We start from the raw sequence: 14599 nt of genomic DNA, 5'->3' as shown, positions 1-14599 counted from the left end.
CTTCCAATTGCCTTTCAGAGCATATATTGTTTGCCGAACCATATGCAACCATGAGCCATCATAATCTTAATATAGGACCTTTTTTTTTTTTTGCCCGTACCAATGCCTTCAAATAGTTTCTTTCCTCACATTGTGGAGAGTTGGAATTCCTTGCATGGAAACATCCGTTCATCATCAATTTCTGAATCTGCATCGGCAATTGAGTCGCAGCATCAGAAGGTATCATGTGTTATGATAACATCCTTTGTTGTTGTTATATGTATTTGATGCGTTGGATTGTCTGAAAATACTCGCTCCTGCTATAGCCCTGAATTGGGCTGCAGTATTTTCAAATAAATAAAAATGTAAAACAAGCAAAACACATTTGCTTATTGTGTGCCACGGTTAGACTGTCCTCCGATGTGCGACAGGCAGCCCCCAAAAAGAGCCTTAAGCCTAGTCCCTTAGGACTAAGGACATTGTCTAGAACACAACGCCACGAGGATGTGCATCTCTGCCAAGGAACCCAGGGTGGCCCTACTGGCTCGCTGCGATCCAAAAGCAACTTATGAGCGAACGACGCCTACCGCGTCCAGCGGTATCGGAGCACCACAGTGATTTTCAGCAATCATCAATACCAGTCAGCAGATTGCGGCACCCAGATCCCAGGGCCAAAGAGACAGAAAAAAGATTATTTACAAAGAAAAATAGAGTCACCATCCAGGCTGAGGCACTCACTCGCTTCTGGTTTGCTGTTCTCTGTGGACGGTTGTCTTGCACTCCATATGTGGACCTCCTGGCTGCACTGCACCTCTCAAAGGTCTAGGCACAAAAAAAAAAAAAAGAAAATGCTCCACACACATAAAGAAAAAATACATGCACGACCATTTGTTCTCGCTGCTACTCCTCTCACCTCTCTGTTAAGAAAGCACTCCGATGTTGGGTCAGGCCTAACGCAAGTCTCGGCAGGCACTCCTCACTAATGTTAGCAGACTAGGTTAGTTTTCAAACTGCGGCGGGATGCGCGGCACCGCACCACGCGGGCGAGTCAGTGGCGCTGGAGTCGCATTAGGCTCTAGCTGCAGGAAGCCATGGAGGCTCCCAACGACGAGCAACGCAGTCAACGGAGTCTTGTAGTCATCGTGACCGCGACGTTCTGGCGAGAATGGCAGTTGTCGCTTTTGTGTGATGATTTTGTGGTTTTCGTGGAATAATATAACGCACAGTGGAGCCATGCCGACATGCTGCGTGACTGACTGCACGAGTGGCTATCGAACGGACAAGAGCAGAGCTCAGACCAGCATTCATTTTCGCTCAAGCGCGAAGCGCTTCTCGTTGCATGGAACAGGGCTATTCCACGTGCAGACAACCTTTCAACCAAGTCGAGAGTGTGCAATCGTCACTTTCACGATAAGGACATTCTGAAAAACTTGCGTTCCTGTAATCGAACGCAAATCTGCTGTAATTGCCACTGAACAAGGGAGCCTTGCCAAAAATGCCATCCCGAAAGTTTTTTGTAATGCGTCGAGGTATTTAAACAAGCCACGAGAAGGAAGGCGTAGGGAAAGATGGGAAAACTCTAGAGGGGCGTTCAAAGCCCATGAAGAAAATTGCGGTGACTGCGTGAACTAATCAGCCATGCATTTCGGAGCCTCAAAGCATTGATATATTTGTGATAAAACAAAGCGAGCGGCGACTATTACCCTTCAGCAATAGCACGGTTAAATGCGTAAAAAAAAAAATATATGGGCTATATATTTCGTCTGACTTAGCACAGAGCATGGATTCGCAAACTTCTAAAGCACGCTAAATAAGATACCATTTTACAATTCAGGAGAGCGCCGTTGACCGAAGTGTGCCTAGCGCAACAACCACAGGAGAGCAAATTAATACAAGCCTCAGAAAAAAAAAGCTCAAGGCATATAACTTGCTGCTTCTTTTCTTCTACACCCTTATTTTAGTCTTGCATACAACAAGGGACACAATAGGTCGGCATTAACAAATCTGACGACGCGATCCCCTACTATGCCGCTTCCGCTGCTCAATTCAGCTAGCCACAAATATGGTGGAAACCCACGCGGCGGCCGATAGATGGCAGCAATTTTGCATAAGGTCTATTGCATTTGCAAATAATACACAGCATGTCGGCTAGCCATACATCAAAAAGGTTTTCCTTGGAAGGGCAAGGCTACGTAAGAAGGCGTCTGCCGCGGGCGGTTACGAGAGCGTGTGGTATTTACCGCTTGCTGCGCTGTTGGGAACCAGAAGACGGGCGGCCGTGTACGACGAGTCCTCCCGTGTGCTCCACATACTCCGTGCCAAATATCCCCCAGCATTTGCTGGGAGAGGCGGCGGGAGATGACCGCACGTGTTGCCGACTAGATATAGAAGCTCCATGTCGTCTTCTCGCAGTAATCCGCGTAGACGCTTTGGTGGCACACCCATCACCGGTTCTCGTTCCCCCAAGGGGAGGTAATTACCCCCTCTCCAAGCCAGTGCTGCCCGACGCTCGCTGGGGTGATGGTGATCGGCCAAGGTGAAGGGGGAGGCAACTGGTTTTCTACCCCCCCCCCCCCCCCCCCCTCAAGAGCTGCTTCTTGGATGCCATCCACGAGGTACACGTGGAGCTTGCAGCACAGGCAAGGCGCCAGTGCCATCCGACGAGCAGCAAGGTGAAGGGACCCCCACTGTCCATCGGCAAGTCCCAGAAGCCAGCGTGATGGGAGGGTGTAGTTCCCATTGACATGCCTTTGTTGGTAGGCAGGGGGTTGGCCTCCTCTCCCGTTAAGCCGGACTGGTTCCATGAGACACCGTAGGGGACTCACGGACGCAGGGCAGCAGGCAGCAACGTACAGGCCCAGGCGGCTTCACTTGACCTCTGCATATGCCTCCGGATCTCCAAGAGGTTGAACAAATTGTGCAAAATGGCCATTTATTAAAATGTGGTCCAATGCGGGTGCAAATTTTATCCAGCACAGCACCGAGTTGTGTTCACCAGAAAAAAGCTGGCTTGCTTCAGTCAAACGCCGATCCGTGGTTTTTCCGGCCTGATATGGTTCCGTAAAATTTCTGATTTGCCTTCTCAGCGCAAAAAGTTAGCTTTCTCTAGTTAGGCGAGATGTTTCGGCTACAGCAAGGTCCATCACCTATCACCTTCATATTACGACTATGGATCATTGCATAGAGTACATGAATACAAATACCTTGGTGTCATTTTTACTCACAATATGTTATGATCAAAACGCATCGATTACATTGTTGCTAAATCTCGTAACAAGGTTCGTTACTCAAAGCACACAGCAAGAGCAGTTCCTAAACAGGCCAAACTGCTGATGTACAAAACTTTAATCTGGCCTGTCACAATGCAGCCAGAGTGCGTCGTGGAGAAAGCAGACGGAGGAAAATAGCGCACGCCGGTCAAATGAGGACGAAAAGGCAGAGCGGGCTGGACCCCTGAAAGGCGCTGAGGGGACGCAAGGAGAAGGGGCGCTCGAGCTTGAGAGGTTACTGCAGTTGCCTTATGTTTCTTCGGTTCAAACCGGGGTGCTCCAGTATTTCTCAATTCATGTATAGGCATTTGGTATGAATGAGCCAGTCTTTTGCGTATTACATAGCCCTTCTGGCCTTTTCGTCGCGCGCAAGAGTCTGGCTTTAGTGACGTGAACATTTCTGAGCGGTTCAGTTTAAAGGGATGTTCCTTACTTTTGCTCACCTTCAAATAGTGTGTTGTGTGGTGGCTGCATAGTGACTAGAACAGTGAATTACGTTGACCAATATTTTTCATCATGTCGCAGTCACGATTTTGTACGAGCAGACAGAAATAGCTAAAGATGTTTGCACGGGGCAAATGACATCTATGTTCTCGTTTACCACTCACTTGACCGGTTAGCTTACGGCATTGTCGAGAGCAAGCCTTTGGCGTAAATCACTTTCTTCGCCATTCTCCTGTCAGAACAAGTACACAGGTAATGTAAGCCAGACCACTCGGCTGCTACACACAAGCGACCCTTATAGGCAGGCACTGCATTGTGCATCCAAGGTGGTGAGGGAACCATATCTGGTAGACTCTACCAGTAGGCCTGTTCCTTGGCTGGAGTTAAGAGGTGCTCCATTCAGCGCACCTACTGGAGGAATAGTAGTCTCCCCATTCTGGGCTGGAGCTGACCAGCGACGCCATTTATTAGGACGACTTTCCACCAACATGATTATCTGCTTTTACTTAGGTTTACATGAAACAAATAATTAAATAGTGCTCCTTTGTTAAGGCATGACACTGATCAGCTCCCTCTTTAACAGTGATCGGACGTTCCAAGAGCCTAAATGGAGAATGTTGCATACACATGCAGTTAAATTACTTAGCATTTACTAAGCATGTTTATTCAGTCATATTTTTTAACCTACTATGTCTGAATATTAAAACATCCTCGCAGCCAGTGGAATTACATTTTGTAATCAATAGCTTTATGGGTTGAATTCATGATCGAACCGGCCGAAAAGCACAACAGCTGTACACATTCCAGACCAACTTGGGCTATGAGCGACACTGTGGGGAGGGCTCTAGATCATTTCGATCCATTTAACAGGTACTGACTGTGCATAGTACACGGGTGCTATGCTTTCTGCATCAATCCAAACATGGCTGCCACGGCCATGATCAAACCGCGGTACCCTGGTTCAGTGGTTGAGCATCTTAACCACCGAGCCACTGTGGCGGGGTAAAAGTAAAAAAAAGGTATATAAACCTTGACTTTTTTTCTCGGCACACACCATAGTTTATTTCATCCATGTCTCTGCTGTAATACCCTAAGTGTACTTCACTTGACAATAATGGATCAAAAGCCAAGACATTGGTGTTTGGTGCATGATAGCCACAGTTGCTTATGCGCCGTAAAACCCCATATAAACAGACATTGAAATTCTGCGTATGGAGCCGCAACTTTAAACCCAAGCTCTAAGGCCATCTTAGCCCATGCAGTGCTCAGGGCACTGCTGCCACCCAGTCAAGTGATCTTGCAACTTTGGTGACAGGTAGCAAAGATGCGCACTGCTAATGCACTGTATGCAATGACTATGGCAAAGGAAGGCGAGAGACGGTGGCAGGCGGCCACCATCTACAAAGCTATCCGATAGCCCCTTTCGGGCCCCGACAGAAAGAACACTTTCATATAATGCCTCCTTCCTGGTAAGCATGTGAAGCTCTCATTGTTACAATTGTTTGTTTGTTTTTAATTATGTTTATGAAGAGCAGCAGTACTCTCCCTCATTTTTTCTTTGTGCCACCCCACCAAGGAGTACCATAATAGCATCCCTGATTCTCTGCAAGAGCAGAGAGTAGAGTTGCCTGGAACTTTCTATGATTTTGTTACTCTTCAAAAATGCTTGCTTTTGTCGCCCAGTCTACTTACTCCCTTGGCTTTGGTATCTGTGACAGCACCTTTTGCATGACATTGTGGCCCATAAGGCTTGATAGCAGTGAGATTAGAATCGCCTTCTAGGACTTTTGGGTCACAGGCTAGACATGCTACCCTAGGTCACACATGCACATTCATATGGCTTGGTTAAAGTTTGGCTTTATATCTATGTCACTCCAGGAAGCTTGAGCAGCACACATTTACGGCCCACCTCACAGCATGCCTCTGGCAGATGGCATGGCTGGCCACTTTTCGGCTGTTTCTATGACATCATGTCTTAAAATTACCTGCCTTTGTGTTTGCTTGCATTAAATGCGTGTTTGACGTCAGCAGCGACATATGTTCTCATGTGGTTTAACCATGTAAACTGTCCTGATCTTCAATCTGCCTCAAGATAGCAGGCCTGGTCCTTTGCGGCACTTGTCAAATGCTGAGAAGCTTGCGCTAAGCGATGCAAGGAACAGCAGGCAAGAAGATACAGACAAAGCCATGTACATACGCCATATATCACGCATATCAAAATAAACTACGCCAAACTAGTGCTCTTGCTTGCTTTATTAAATTTCCCACATTAAGCCTTATTTTAAGGTGTATATAACAGCAAAAGAGCGGCACCTCTTTGTTAAAGCACAGATCTAAGTATGACCATTTTTGCATTAACTACACTTACATTGAATACTTGGGCTCACAAAAAGACTAAGGTAGACCCTAAGTTCCACGCTACGGCGACCTCTTTTGTGATGGGTAAACCAAGGCGCCCTTGGGTTGTGTGATGTCAGTGCACGTTATAAAACACAGGAGGTTGAAATTTCTGGACCATTCTACTATGGCGTCTTTCATAGCCCGAATTGCTTTGAGATGTTAAACCCATTAACTAAAGAAGTAAAGCCCAAGTGATCTTTCTTTACCCACACAGGAGTAGCACATTATACGGCTGAAAAGAACTGAATTACAGAAATGTGAGCGCATACAGCTGTAGGTATAATAATCTACTGGTAGTAAATTTACTGCCAGCTGGTTCTTAAAAGGACATGCATGGGTGCGCATACTGCTACCACAGGAAGCACACTTCTAAACAGTAATAATTTTTTTTTTAGTGCCTAAAGGTTTGAATAAACATGTGCATGTCTTTTGAGTGTCCTGCGTAGGCTGACGAGCGTGCATACTACGAACATAGCATGAAAAAGCTCTCCCCAGTGCCTTTAACAATGGGCATTGTTTTAGGTCCCTTAGCCTGCACTAGGCAACAGAGACTCGCAATGACCTTTTTATTTACGCATTTTAAAGACATTGGACATTTAGACAAACTTTAAGTTCACCTTGAACGTTACCCTTCAGCATTTTTCACGCTGTGAACTCTATAAGCACATTTATCGGACTATGAATTTCATCATTTCATTTTATACCATTACTCCACAATGCACCTTAGAACACACTTAATGGCCGCATTTTATCTCCCCCTTCATTTCTTTTATTCTCCTCAGGATTCTTTTTCCATCTTTACCTCCGGAATTCCCCTTCCTACACAGAGTAGCATGTCAGCGAAATTTAAACGCGGATAAAATCTCTGTTCTTCATTAAAGGGTCTCTCTCTCTCTCTGCGCATGTCTTTTGACCTTGTGGCCAACAGGCACCACCACAACACTTTGAACTTGCACAGAGAACATACTTTTGTCAGCATGAAGGAATGTTTCAAGCTCACAAGACTTTTAGAATAAAAACAACCAAAGTAATACATATGTCTTTGTCAAATGTTTAGGGGAATCCCCCAAGGTGGAGTAGATTTGTAATAAGGGAGTAATTACTCATTGCATCCACCCAAGCGCAGCCATACGGCTACAAAGGAAAGCTATACAGCTTTCTCAGAAACTTCGTAGTTAAAGAAAAATTCGTCCTGATCCGGGAATCGAACCCGGCACCACCGCCTTTCCGGGGCAGTCGCTCTACCGACTGAGCTAACCAGGACGGTCAGCAGATCAGATGGTAGGGCGAGAGCGAATTGATCTATAACTCGAAGTGGGAATGGTGTTTGTCAAATGTTTAGGGGAATCCCCCAAGGTGGAGTAGATTTGTAATAAGGGAGTAATTACTCATTGCATCCACCCAAGCGCAGCCATACGGCTACAAAGGAAAGCTATACAGCTTTCTCAGAAACTTCGTAGTTAAAGAAAAATTCGTCCTGATCCGGGAATCGAACCCGGCACCACCGCCTTTCCGGGGCAGTCGCTCTACCGACTGAGCTAACCAGGACGGTCAGCAGATCAGATGGTAGGGCGAGAGCGAATTGATCTATAACTCGAAGTGGGAATGGTGTTTGTCAAATGTTTAGGGGAATCCCCCAAGGTGGAGTAGATTTGTAATAAGGGAGTAATTACTCATTGCATCCACCCAAGCGCAGCCATACGGCTACAAAGGAAAGCTATACAGCTTTCTCAGTCGGTAGAGCGACTGCCCCGGAAAGGCGGTGGTGCCGGGTTCGATTCCCGGATCAGGACGAATTTTTCTTTAACTACGAAGTTTCTGAGAAAGCTGTATAGCTTTCCTTTGTAGCCGTATGGCTGCGCTTGGGTGAATGCAATGAGTAATTACTCCCTTATTACAAATCTACTCCACCTTAGGGGATTCCCCTAAACATTTGACAAACACCATTCCCACTTCGAGTTATAGATCAATTCGCTCTCGCCCTACCATCTGATCTGCTGACCGTCCTGGTTAGCTCAGTCGGTAGAGCGACTGCCCCGGAAAGGCGGTGGTGCCGGGTTCGATTCCCGGATCAGGACGAATTTTTCTTTAACTACGAAGTTTCTGAGAAAGCTGTATAGCTTTCCTTTGTAGCCGTATGGCTGCGCTTGGGTGGATGCAATGAGTAATTACTCCCTTATTACAAATCTACTCCACCTTGGGGGATTCCCCTAAACATTTGACAAACACCATTCCCACTTCGAGTTATAGATCAATTCGCTCTCGCCCTACCATCTGCTGACCGTCCTGGTTAGCTCAGTCGGTAGAGCGACTGCCCCGGAAAGGCGGTGGTGCCGGGTTCGATTCCCGGATCAGGACGAATTTTTCTTTAACTACGAAGTTTCTGAGAAAGCTGTATAGCTTTCCTTTGTAGCCGTATGGCTGCGCTTGGGTGGATGCAATGAGTAATTACTCCCTTATTATAATACATATGTCTGCGTGCATTCTTGCGACAAGGTACCAGGCACATGGACTCTTGCGAAATTGCTGTACCTACTGTCCAGTAACTAAACATTTAAACACCCAGTACAGCAATCCTGTTTTAATCTGTATTTTTTCATGTTTTCGAAATAGCACAAGTGCACTGGTCCACAGTCAAGAGATGTGTAAGAATGCCCTTCCCGGTTGAATTGAGGCCTTTTGTAGTTACAGAGTCAGCACCTGCGACTCAAGTCCCAACATCAACTACAGTTGATGCCATGACACTTAAGCCGAGGCGGGGCTCATTTCTAGAAGAGTCAGTATTTCGTCCACATGGGCATGCCTGCTACGAGCAGTGATGAATATGTTTTGAAAATGCCCAAATATTGCAGAAAAGAAAAGGATACTCTGCAAAGTCTGTATTAACCGTGCCCATGACATGGACGAGCAGGGTTATGTGTTTCTAGTGAAAATAGCAAAGGACAATTAAGCTCGGCTCAGTGACTACTTTTATTTCTTGAAGTACTGGGGAAGGTGGAGAGGTTCTGGGTGAAAACAGAACATATATGAGGCAACACAAGCAGCTGCTTTTAAACTGATGAAGAAAGTATACTTAAGTTCTTTTGGACAGCAATAGAAAATGAACTGACTGTTTCTGTTCAGAATTTGTGGTAGTAGCACAGCACAAAAGGGTAAACAAGGGTCAATATATTTCTAGCGTCATCCTGACATTTCAACAACTCATTTGGCATCCTGGACAGTATGACGAAATATTTACAGCTATACGAGAAAAGTTAACCTTTGTTTATATTTTACCAATTAACAGTTAACTAAAATGTAAGCACGTACAACAAGGCAGAACATGAAGTCCCGGCGGCCCATGACATGAACTAAAATACAGTGATGGTCATCTGTCCTGGTGCTTCTCTGCAGTGCACAGGTACAGAGGGGGCGAAGCATACACAACAAACGGTGTGCTAGCATACAGACAGGCTGTGCCTAAGGGGCAAAAGTGGCATACAGACAGGCTGTGCCTAAGGGGCAAAAGTGGAAAGAGGGGGGGGGGGGAGGGGCAAAACAGCTGAAAGCAACAACGATGCACTTACATATGAGGGCCAGTTCTCGGGAAAGCAACATAAAAAAAAATACTGCAACAGCGAGTAGCGGTAGCTACTGCACCAAATTAACATGTACTACATACTACTGTAAGTACAGAACTGCACACTTGGAGAAGACGTAACCGAAGGGGCTGTAAGCAACTCGCACTGTACACACTGTCCCGCTTGTATCCCAACGACGTGAAGAAACCGTACCTCTTAGTTTCCAGGAGCACAAATGATTGAAGTATCTATGATGCCCTGTGAATTCCTTCAGTAATGCTAAGAGAGTGTTCTCAATGTAGTGCCTGGAAAGATCTCTTCGCCGCCATTTGTAATACGTCCCGCAGTGAAAGTAGCCTGCAGCAGTGCCGCACTGTACCATTTGTTGACGAAAAAAGAAAACGAAAGCAACCGCAAATGAAAATATTGTACTTAAATTTTAGGCTCTATAAAGGTTCGCATAGATTGTGTGTTTTAGTTTTCGCCTGCCGATTCTGTTATACCATCCATGGCTGCAGCTGAGATGGCAGACGACGCGGTTAGTATACAACTTCGAGAGTCTCAGAGAACTGCAGTGAACAGGACATCAGCTTATGTTGACGATCTACAGATTGCATACACATCCTCTAACGTATCTACATGCGAGAGAAATGCGCCGATCGAGTGCTCTACACAAGGGCGACGTAGACACTGTAGTACAGCCTTAGAGCTGTGGAACAGAACACTGCAGTAATTGCGTATTTGAAGGCGGAATACCTTCGGCAAAACAACGAGATAAGCAGGCCACGGGGAGCCAAATTTCCTTGCGTCGAGTAAAGCGCACAATGCAGAGCGAAGCTAGAAATTGCACTACACGAGAAAAACTTCGTCTGCAACTGTACGTCACAATCAAGCGCGTCCAAAACTACGCGCTTGATTGTAGCAATCAAGCTCGGATTTCTCACATCCTCCTTGCTAATCTCTGGAGGATTTGATATATGAGTACGCGAAACGCTTCGACTGAAATATACAATGAGCACCGTGGCCATGTGCGACAATGACCAAGTTCCAACGCGCCAAACGCTGACGATACCTACATAAGTTAAAATTATTAATAAAATAAACAGTAACCCTTTTTTTAGCCGTAATTTTAAGTTATAAATAGTATTATCAATGTTTCACTTGCTGTTGCACACATTTTTTCCTTTGCTTAGTTTATGATGACGTAACGTGACAGCAGCATTTCACTAGTGCCACGGTGAATTGTGAAACATGTTTTTTTATTGATAAAATAGCTGTTACAAGATTTAAAAACTACAATATTATAAAACCTTATTATTAAAATTTTATTTTTATACTGCTGTTTTGTTTTGTTTTCTTTTAAGTTTCATTCTGCTCGGTCTTTGCCCCTGGACAATGTGCCCCTGCGCTCCAGCTATGGTGGTTATCCGCTCCCCGCCTTTCCAGTGTTTACTTACTTGTTGCTTGAGCGTCGTTTTTTTTTTTTTGGTGGGGCGGGGGGGTTGGGAGGGCCTTGTTCTCGGGCTGTCAATCGGAAGCATCTTCAGCGGCGCAGTAAGTCTGAACAAAAATTTATTTTTTTTCTGGAGCCTGAAATAAGTATTTCGCAAAATAGGTGTATTTGAAAGACCTTAATTACTGAAGTTTGAATCGAAATGCCGCTTTTGCAGATCGCGTGCGCTATAGGTGTATTTGAAAGACCTTAATTACTGAAGTTTGAATCGAAATGCCGCTTTTGCAGATCGCGTGCGCTTTGCGAAACTATGAATGGTGCGGAAAAGGAACAATATATGTATATGTATATATCTGTAGCGGGTGCCCAGAATATGTGTCAACAGCTGTAATGCCACCAGTTTAACCGCGGAATGTATTGAACGCCTCGGCGTGGTTACGGAAGCGAGTGAGAATATATCAAATGTAGTGCTCTCGGGCTTCCCACATGCGCATATCGTACGCTGTTTTTGCGGGCACGCGTTGGTACATTAGTTGGCTTTTCAAAGTATGCACTTAAACGCACCAGTTTTTATCAATCATGTTGTAGCAGTAAAGCGCTCATTTCAATTAAAAGGCATAAGCGCACACGCGTTTTTCCTTTTCGTCAAACAGATATGTCAGCCGCGGCCGCCTCGATCGAGCCAGGCGTGTACCGAGGTAAGTACATAAAGCGTGAAGCATGTCTGTTGGGAAATTGTGGATCGTGATCGTTTCGCTAAAATTTCGGGGCGCATGTGCTACTGGCGTGATCCGGAGCATGGGCGTCAGTGGGTGAGGTGCAAAGACAGGGTCATAATGAGTACCATACCAGAAATAAGTTTGGGATGCCATCCAGCCCAGCTGACATCTTGATGTCGAGTTTCAATATAAGGTAAATACGCCTTCCTCGGAAATCTTAATGTTATTAATGGACACGTCACTACGAGCAATGGTAACTGGCGGAATAATATTGTCACAAGCAAAAACTGAGTGGAAATACTCAATAAATGCATTCGATGTGAGAAATGAATCATTTGCAGAATTATTGTTAATCATCATTGAAGTAGCTGTCATAAAACACTTGGCAATACCGATGACCAGAATTTACATGGATTAGTTTTAGCAGGTCTTGCAGCTGCACACGAAAGAAGAAATTCCTAGCAGAGTTGATTTTCAGTCAAAGCTCCTCTTTTGCTTTATTGAAACGTGCTATTGTGGCCCATTTTCTTGCTATGGGTTAGCCTGTGTGCACACCGTGTTTGATGAAAGATATCATGCGTCATCCACCGAAGTTTGATATTTCTTTATCTTGAGAGGAACAAAGTGTTGAATACATTTTTTCGCCAAGGTTAAAAATAACTTGCCAAATGTGTTCACATCACAAGTGGAACTCGGCACAAGAAATTCTTCAAATTCATCAGCCAGGGTGTCTGTTATTGAAATGTCATCAGGGGAATCGAATTCAGAAAATTAAAAAAATATATATTCTGTTTATTAACCGAGAACTTTAAGGAGACAAGAACGGCGCGATGGTCTGAGGTTTTCTCAGCATACCTGCCAACTCTTCAGAATTTTCCGTAAAATGTACGAATTTTGACGAGTCTTACGATTTTACGACTCTTGCAGAAAATTTTTCGAAAAATGTTTCATTTTCGGAAAAAAAAAAAAAGTGCGGACATCTATTAACATCATGGCCTCCGAGATAACATCACACGTGCACGGTACAGTGGCTAGAATAGGGGAAGTGTGCAGACCGCGCTACCGATTCTGAAGCCCTTCCGTGATGCTACGGAGCGGGAGATCCAGGGGGCGTTGACAAACGCTTACACGTCCGCTCACTGCGTGTCGTCTGCTCGCCGCGCAGTTAATCAGCCACGTTTGAGACATCCCTTCAAGATCCGATGCATACTTTCTGCTCTTACTGCGACCTCCACTTTTACACGGCATCTTTATTTATTTGTCAACTATCTAAGTCATGCCGATGTAATTTTATTATGCTATGCAGCGGCCATTTTTAAGCGGAAGAATTACAACCAGCATTCTAAGCGGGACTTCGCTGGGGTGGCTTTAAAACCTCCTTTGAGCAATCACTCCAAGAAACACTTGCCGCCAGTAACTGCCACCAGACACTGGCCGAGGTAAAAAGATTAACTTTGCTGGCCACAGTGCTAGATAGACCACTCCGCAATTTTGGTACCCAGTTTTTTTTTCTTTTTCACGTATTAAGCTGCCAGTCATTCAAGCTGCGCTTTGATCGACGGTCGTTGGTTTCATCCTATATGACACAGTTGCACTAAAGACGTTAAATAGTTCCTTGGGTTTTCATTAGGATTAAGGAGACCTAATTAAGTACTTAGCTAAACGTGGCAAGGCATGGCATAACAAAGCTACAGGAGGCAATACTTTTCTAAACATGAGCTGTAAACATTGCATGTATATCCACGCTAGTAAACCACCCCTGAATTTTTTGTTTTCCGAATAGATAGGTGAGCAGCTGAAGAATCACTTGGGGATAGTAGTAATTTTGTTTTTGCAGTTACTGTCTTGCTTCGCTACTCATTTTGCCTGGGCTGCTTAATTGGCTGTTTTTCTTCTGTGAGACAAGAAAAAACACCTCTGCTGCACAACAAATTTCATTTTATAGTTGATTAGCAGGCACTGAAGCATTGGGAAAATTTCTAAATTACCGCCACTTTTTTTTTTTCGGTTCTTCAGTGGCGTTATTTAAATAACTGGCAGTTATCACTTTTGTATCGAGCTCTGAACTTGGCGACCGTATTGGGTGGAAGACTTTAGCAACCCGTAGAAAAATCTGCTGACTGAAGTTCTTGTACAGCATTTACAATGATTGTACCGGTATTCAAGACAACATGAAAAAGATTGAGTTATCAATGCCGCATTAATGTATTTAAGTTTTCATTTTTTCCTAAAACAATTCTGGACTGGAATAAGTATATAAGAGAAATGCGCAACAACTTCAACAGGACACAGGAAGAAACACACAAACAGTTCACGAGAACCAACTAGCCCGACAACACGCTCTTCTGAACTGGAATAAGCCTTCGAATGATGTAGTCTGTACACCTGGCTTCCTAAGTGCTGTTGAAATTTTCCTTGAAACGGTTTTTGACACATGCATATCAAGGCACAATCAGAAAAATAGTCCGGAATACGCCGTACAAAGGGGCCACCCACGCTCGTTCTATCAATTAACATAGCAGTTGTGCCATAAATAACGTGCCAAAGCTGACGTGACAGTAATTATTTTCTAAAGCAGCTCGCAAAACAGCAGCGTTGCGCCTTTCAATAATTTCGCACACCGAACAACCATATCTAGTACGATTTGTACTCGGTTTTGTAACGAGGTACAAAACAATGACTTTGTCGCCGGCTCATCATACCAGTGTATGATGAGCCGTGAGGCAGAATTTGCACCAAAAAACAACGCAAAGCGCCCACATCCCGTGCGCACTC

The 14599-nt window shown here is 44.9% G+C and overlaps 1 protein-coding gene and 1 pseudogene across 4 annotated transcripts in view; one reads left to right on the top strand and one right to left on the bottom strand.

The window, feature by feature from the left end:
• Positions 1-10228, bottom strand: part of LOC146210325 (uncharacterized) — a 53507-nt pseudogene extending 43279 nt beyond the window's left edge.
• Positions 10229-10889: 661 nt separating this feature from the next.
• The window catches only part of LOC146210324 (uncharacterized), a 234232-nt gene continuing 230522 nt past the window's right edge, over positions 10890-14599 (top strand). For 2 of the 4 annotated variants that reach the window (XM_084609560.1, XM_084609555.1), the window contains exons 1-2: positions 10890-11206; positions 11759-11803. In XM_084609560.1, the coding sequence (XP_084465686.1) occupies positions 11048-11206; positions 11759-11803 (204 nt within the window). In that variant the 5' untranslated portion in view covers positions 10890-11047. The remainder of the gene's footprint in view (positions 11207-11758; positions 11804-14599) is intronic. The other 2 variants (XR_014708953.1, XR_014708952.1) reach the window with 2 other exon arrangements.

The sequence above is a fragment of the Amblyomma maculatum genome, chromosome 1, assembly GCF_055883805.1.
Source record: "Amblyomma maculatum isolate TAMU_Amacu chromosome 1, ASM5588380v1, whole genome shotgun sequence".
Lineage (NCBI taxonomy): Eukaryota > Metazoa > Arthropoda > Arachnida > Ixodida > Ixodidae > Amblyomma > Amblyomma maculatum.
Note: the sequence above shows the minus strand (reverse complement) of the source record. Positions and strands in the feature narration are given on the sequence as shown.